The 5,983-nt window shown below is 42.6% G+C and overlaps 1 protein-coding gene across 2 annotated transcripts in view; it reads left to right on the forward strand.

The window, feature by feature from the left end:
• The window catches only part of LOC110162777 (E3 ubiquitin-protein ligase RNF38-like), a 6,698-nt gene extending 935 nt beyond the window's left edge, over positions 1 to 5,763 (forward strand). For both annotated transcript variants that reach the window (XM_055162275.1, XM_055162274.1), the window contains 12 exons: positions 1 to 1,183; positions 1,791 to 1,843; positions 1,951 to 2,132; positions 2,420 to 2,783; positions 3,278 to 3,418; positions 3,482 to 3,676; positions 3,773 to 3,934; positions 4,021 to 4,124; positions 4,200 to 4,281; positions 4,348 to 4,469; positions 4,551 to 4,650; positions 4,934 to 5,763. The exon at positions 1 to 1,183 is cut by the window's left edge. In XM_055162275.1, coding sequence (XP_055018250.1) covers positions 1,117 to 1,183; positions 1,791 to 1,843; positions 1,951 to 2,132; positions 2,420 to 2,783; positions 3,278 to 3,418; positions 3,482 to 3,676; positions 3,773 to 3,934; positions 4,021 to 4,124; positions 4,200 to 4,281; positions 4,348 to 4,469; positions 4,551 to 4,650; positions 4,934 to 4,996 — 1,635 coding nt within the window. In that variant the 5' untranslated portion in view covers positions 1 to 1,116 and the 3' untranslated portion in view covers positions 4,997 to 5,763. The remainder of the gene's footprint in view (positions 1,184 to 1,790; positions 1,844 to 1,950; positions 2,133 to 2,419; positions 2,784 to 3,277; positions 3,419 to 3,481; positions 3,677 to 3,772; positions 3,935 to 4,020; positions 4,125 to 4,199; positions 4,282 to 4,347; positions 4,470 to 4,550; positions 4,651 to 4,933) is intronic.
• Positions 5,764 to 5,983: the final 220 nt, after the last annotated feature.

The raw sequence follows: 5,983 nt of genomic DNA on the forward strand, positions 1-5,983 counted from the left end.
GAAGGCTCATCTTCCCAGATCACCTCCCCGCGCCTCCGCCCTGTTCCCGACCATGGACCCCCCTAGGACTCGGTCTCGTTCCCGCTCAGGCTTCTATCACTTCGGTTTGAACGGAGGAGTGAACAGCGGTGGGAACTCTGCTGGGAATGGGCTAATGAGCGCCAGCGGAGGAGGACTGAACTACCCGCAGCAGACCAACCCCGGCTGGGCGTCTCATCACCATGGTGGTCGCAGTCACCCGGAAAGCCTGCAGCACACACAGGGGGGCTACCTGTCATCAGGAGCACCGCGCCACTCAGCTCATGGACCCCACAGACATCACCCGGAGCAGGTGAGCGAGCATCACTGAACAAGACCATACAGTCGTACAAGATATAGCCTTGGGAAGACAGAGGCAGACCCTTGCAGCTCACCTTCTGTTGGACACCTTCTGTTCTGGTGTTGTCAACAGCTAGAACTGGATATGTAGGCCTACTTTCTTTTTAGCAAACCCCTTCTGAAGGTTTTGCATACTACAAAAGCAGAGAAAATATTACCTAGCATAGAATTATTGCAACGCCATATATATGTAAATAATACATGCTGGGCTTATTTCTTTTTTTGTATATGGAGACAATTACTTAAATACTTTGAATAACACATTGTGTGTTATTGTTATTGTGTTTTATGGAAAGACATGTGTTTCCATCTATAGTTTTCCACCTCTGGTATTAAGTAACATTTTATATAAAATATGTAATGACAAAATATCAATCTTTGCATGAGAAACGGGAAAAAAATAATTTGTTATTCATATTAAAACACAAGAACTACAAGACAAGAATATTTAAACCTCTAGGATGACAAAATCAGTTAGTTGTTGATATTGGTGATAAAAAAATGTGGTTCGTCTGTGATTCTGTCTGCCCACACAATCAGTTCTCTAACCTCGGGTGTAAATTGGCAAGAGCATCCAAGAATGGGTTAGTTGGTGTCATATAGTTATGGCTTAATTTGTGGTAAATGAGTATTTTTCTGTATGCTGACTGCTGTTGGCTAGTCACTTCACCGTCTCCCCTCTGTTCTGCAAAGCCACTGGCAGGGCGTCTTTGAGCTGTCACTATCAGCAGCCTTCGCATGGCTGTGGAGTGGCGTTGCAAAGACAAGAAAAAGGAATGGAATAGCTTTCTGATCTCTCTTTCAGGCAAGTCAAAATGGGCACACAACAGATGCACAACACAAAGATGCTTGCAAAAGTTGTGCCCTGTTTTTGTTGAATAGAGTTTGGGGGACTGTAAAAAAGTTGATAGAGTTCAAGGTCATTTTTCATAGACCGTATTGTCAAGTGCACATGTTGAATGCAGATTACACATGTGGCCTCTGTGAAAAACAGATGAGAGAACAATCTTAGTCATGATTTGATTTATTGCGCCATTTTCAAACTTTTGGCTTTTCACGTAATACAGTACTTGAAAAAGACTAAAACAGAAAGTGGCCTAAACCTGGAATAAATTATGACTAGGTGTATAAAGAAACAAAATTACACACTGTGGATTATATTTAATCATATATTTGATCGTACAGTTGGGTTTGCCTCAATATAAAATTGCTTAGACCAGGGCTGATAGTAAGTCTGGCGTCAGTTTAGAATTTTACTATCAAAAAATAAATCAAAGGCGGGCAGCTGCACAGGGGTGGTGTAGAGTTTCTGTTGGTTTAGTGAGCATCTGTCCATGTGTCTTGTGATGCTGTTGTGATGTTGTACTAGCCCTATCTTATCTGATTATGCTTCTTCCCTCTGTGGCCTCCAGGAGGAGTGTTACATTTTCATCCAGATAATGTGTTTGGTGAGGATCGGGACAAAGTAAGTATGAAATACGAAGACTATGGCCTTGCCTGGTTAGGTTCACTCAGACTAAATGGTTCTTGTCTTTCTGTTGTTTTTCGCTGAACAATCATTTGGATGAATAGATGGATGATAGCCCAAGCCCCAAAAGGCAGCGTCTCTCTCAGCAGTCCATGTTGGACCTCAGCTCTGGCCCGCCCTCCACGCCCTCCTCCCCCATGCGCCCCTGGGAGCTGCCTCACAGTCGCAGACCTCATCCTCACTACATGCCCGAGCGCTGCCACACGCCAGTCCGCAACCGCCGCAGGTACACATTCACACAAACACACCATGGTGTCATGTCACTATAAATACTTTGCTACTGCTGAATATTTATCATGTACAATATATCAATATTAACTTCTTGAAACTATTTCAATCTGACCATTGCTCTTGATGCACACATTTGTTTTATTTGATAACAAATTTCATAGTAGTAATTTTTTTCTTTATGAAGTAATTTTTGGATCACATTTTTGAAGAGAAAAACAATACATTAATTAAAAATACATAACCACTTTAACAGTTTTTCTTCCCAATGCCTTTTTTTGGTAGCCCTCCTATGAGGCGTCAGCGTGGTCGAAGGGATCGCCTGACTCGACACCACCATCACGGCCACAACAATCACCATCATTACAACAATAATGGCCACCACCACCTGCACCCCCATCATGGCCCCTCCTCTGGGCATCAAGATGAGAACTACCGCCACCCAGCTGCTCCTCCAGGTTACCCTCCCTACAGCCAGCAGCCACCTCGAGGGCCCGGCCCAGATGAACGGCCAGGGTACCATCCTCCCAACCCTTCCCCCAGACCACTGCACCAGTCTCCCAACATCTCCCCCAGACTGCTGCACCCCCACCCACATCCACACCCATCTCAACAGCAGAGCAGTGTGGTCCTGGACCTCCATGAACAGGTGAGTTTCATAAGCCTTTCATGGGATCCATGATTGAGAAAACAGAAAAATTGTGTGAAATGAATCTCTTCTGCCTCACTCAATGATGTCACTTCAAGCTGACATTAAACAGCCTTTACTATATGTCCTTTTACACATACTGAAAAGAGATGGTGAGCATATATAAATGTTATGTGGTGATTGCCAGTCTACTGTTTTAGCACTTGTGGAGCACACATTCTGCTTAAGTGGATTGGATTGAAATTTAAATGGTAGTAAACCTTATCCTAGCTTTCAAAAATACATAATAATAATAATAATAATAATAATAATAATAATAATAATAATAATGTCTGTGTCATATTGCAATCTGGGCTGTATAGTCTTGATTTAAAATTTAACATTGAAAATTGAAAGTTGTCATGCCAAATCTGAATAGGTGCACTGTTTCCCCGAATAACAGAAGCTGCTTTCTGAATAATGTGTGGACTTTTGCCTGTGTTGTTCATACTCAGGGATCAGTCACAGGATCATATCCGGTGTCTCCTCCGGGGGCGCCACCAGGCCTGCCGCCTCGGTCTGCCCCACAACAGATCCCAGCCTGCTCCGTGGTCTTCAGCGGACAGCATTACCCAGTCTGCAGTGTCCCTCCTCCTGTAAGTGTGTAAGGGGGGTTTATATAGCACTGCATTGATTTAACCAAATGTACTTTATTCTAGGTCCTTCAAACCTGTTCAGTGCAACATTTACCCATGCCCTACCCATTCCCATCTTTGCTGTCCAGTGACCCAACCTTCCTCCTCCCTCCTCCTCACCCTCACCTACCCCACCCTTCAGCTCATTTGTCCCACCATGCAACGCATCTGCCCCAGCCAGGACAATTTGGGCCATACCCTACACAACAGGCTCGATCTGTAAGTGCTATTGACTGATTGATTTAAAAAAAAAAAAAAAAAAAAAGTACTTAAAATTAAATTTTTGGCTGACTGTTGAAAATGTCCCACTTACAGCCATTACAGAGAATAGAGAATGATGTGGAGTTGCTTGGAGAACATTTATCACTGGGGGCTGGTCTCCACTACCCTCCGGCCACACACCCAGCCCTGACGCCACACTCTACCCAGCTACACTTCCTGTCCCATGACCCTCTTCCACAGGAGTTCTTTGGCGTGGTGAGATTTATAAAATTTTCTGATCACTATGCAAGTTTGCATTTTGTAATGACTTAAGAGTGCTGCCTTTTTTTTACTCCATCTAGTCCTATCCCAATTTCATACAACGGCGAATCCCAGGTCGACGTTATCGTTCTCAACAGCCACTGCCACCTTCGCCTTACCACCCCAGCCTTCTGCCTTACTTTCTGTATGTAATTTTTTGTAAAAAATCAGTATTTTATTATTTTATTAAGTAAAACTATTTAATGTACTTTTTTTTTAGTTCAATGCTGCCAGTCCAGCCAACAGGCCCCGCAATTAGCCTAGAGCTGGATGTTGATGATGGAGAAGTGGAGAACTATGAGGTGTTTTTTGTTTACCTTAACTAATAATACATTTAAATGCAAACATTGACCACTGGTGTTCTTTAGGCCCTGTTGAACCTTGCAGAGCGCCTGGGAGAAGCTAAACTTCGTGGGCTGACCAAGGGAGACATCGAACAGCTTCCTTCTTACCGGTTCAATCCCAATAACCATCAGTCTGAACAAACACTGTTAGTATTGTCCTGTGGTGCATTATCTCAGCCATGAACCAGGGCTTGTCTATTTGAAATACTGCCCTCCTTTTGTTGCAGGTGTGTGGTGTGCATGAGTGACTTTGAGTCCCGCCAGTTGCTGCGAGTTCTGCCCTGCAGCCATGAATTTCATGGAAAGTGTGTGGACAAGTGGCTGAGAGTAAGCATTTAAGAAAATTGACTATGATTTAATAAAACACTCCTTAATCACATAAATTGTGGAGTGACTGACAAGTGGTTCAATTATAGCATTAGCCACAAGAGAGTCCCCAAGTTGACATTCAAAAAATTGGATGTTAATGAATAAAAAACTAAATTCATGAGATTTTTAAGTAAGCCTATTTGGTTATATTGTTGTGTAAAATGTATTTCTTATTAAAAAGCTCTGCTATGGGGTTTTGTGATCTTATATATTGTATAACGTTTTTTTTCCTTGTCACCAGGCTAACAGGACGTGTCCCATTTGTCGAGCTGATGCCTCAGAAGTACAGCGGGACTCAGAGTGACCACTAGAGGGAGCCAGACACTTGTCTTTGTCCTTCAGCACTGCCCGTTACTGATCCTTCGACATGAGTGCACATTCACATCACACTCATTCATTTTGTCCAGCACTTTTCTTTTTCATTGTTACTTATATTTACTTATGTATTTGTCTGTAAAGGACACATCTGATTTGGTCAGAATGGTCACATTTTGTGTGTAAACTACCACCACTCTCCTCACTGTTAGCAGTGCTGTGTGCGCATGTGCATGCACACTACTGTGGAGCTCTGAATGGACATCCTCTGACACAGGGCTGTGGTACTGATTGTATGTGTGACTGTGTGTACGCATGAGGTCATGGTCAGGTTGTGAGGTGTTTTGGAGCATGCCTGAGTTTGTTGTCGGAGTTTGTGCTCTGGCTTTACTTCCTGTTTGTATGCACTGTATGTCAGATATCGAGTGAAACTTTCCTTCATTTTGCCAGTAAGGGTCCATGTTGCCATTATTATGATTAATTATAGTTATTAATATCATTAGCAACATTTAGTGATGAATGATTGTTTTCCTATACCTGACAGTTACCTCATCATTCCTGTTACGGTCCCTATTCATTTAACGTGCTTCACGCAACTAATAAGCACATTATATACTTTTCTTGTGGGTTCTTAGCAAAACTAATTTTGTCTGTGTTTTTTGCAGTGGCACATGTGTTACATGTATACAATATCTATTAATATACTGTTAAAAATCTATGATCTGTATACCAAATAAAAGGCTTGTTAAGAACTTTTTTTTCTAAAAATGTGCCTATTGTGTCCAGTTTGAACCTTGTCCCAACCCCGTAACTGCTGGGAAATCCCCTTTTATTAAAGTGAAATGATGAAGCACAGATTAGTCACAGTTTGAGTAAGACGCTATTGAAAAGTGACTTATTCTGAATGCAGTTTACCACCAGAGAAAGCAGTCGAGCCCAATGAGTTGGACTGGCTGAAATTTACCACTAGAGGAAG

This window comes from Boleophthalmus pectinirostris, unplaced genomic scaffold, assembly GCF_026225935.1.
Source record: "Boleophthalmus pectinirostris isolate CB_2022bp ecotype Guang Dong unplaced genomic scaffold, ASM2622593v1 HiC_scaffold_467, whole genome shotgun sequence".
NCBI classification, from domain to species: domain Eukaryota; kingdom Metazoa; phylum Chordata; class Actinopteri; order Gobiiformes; family Gobiidae; genus Boleophthalmus; species Boleophthalmus pectinirostris.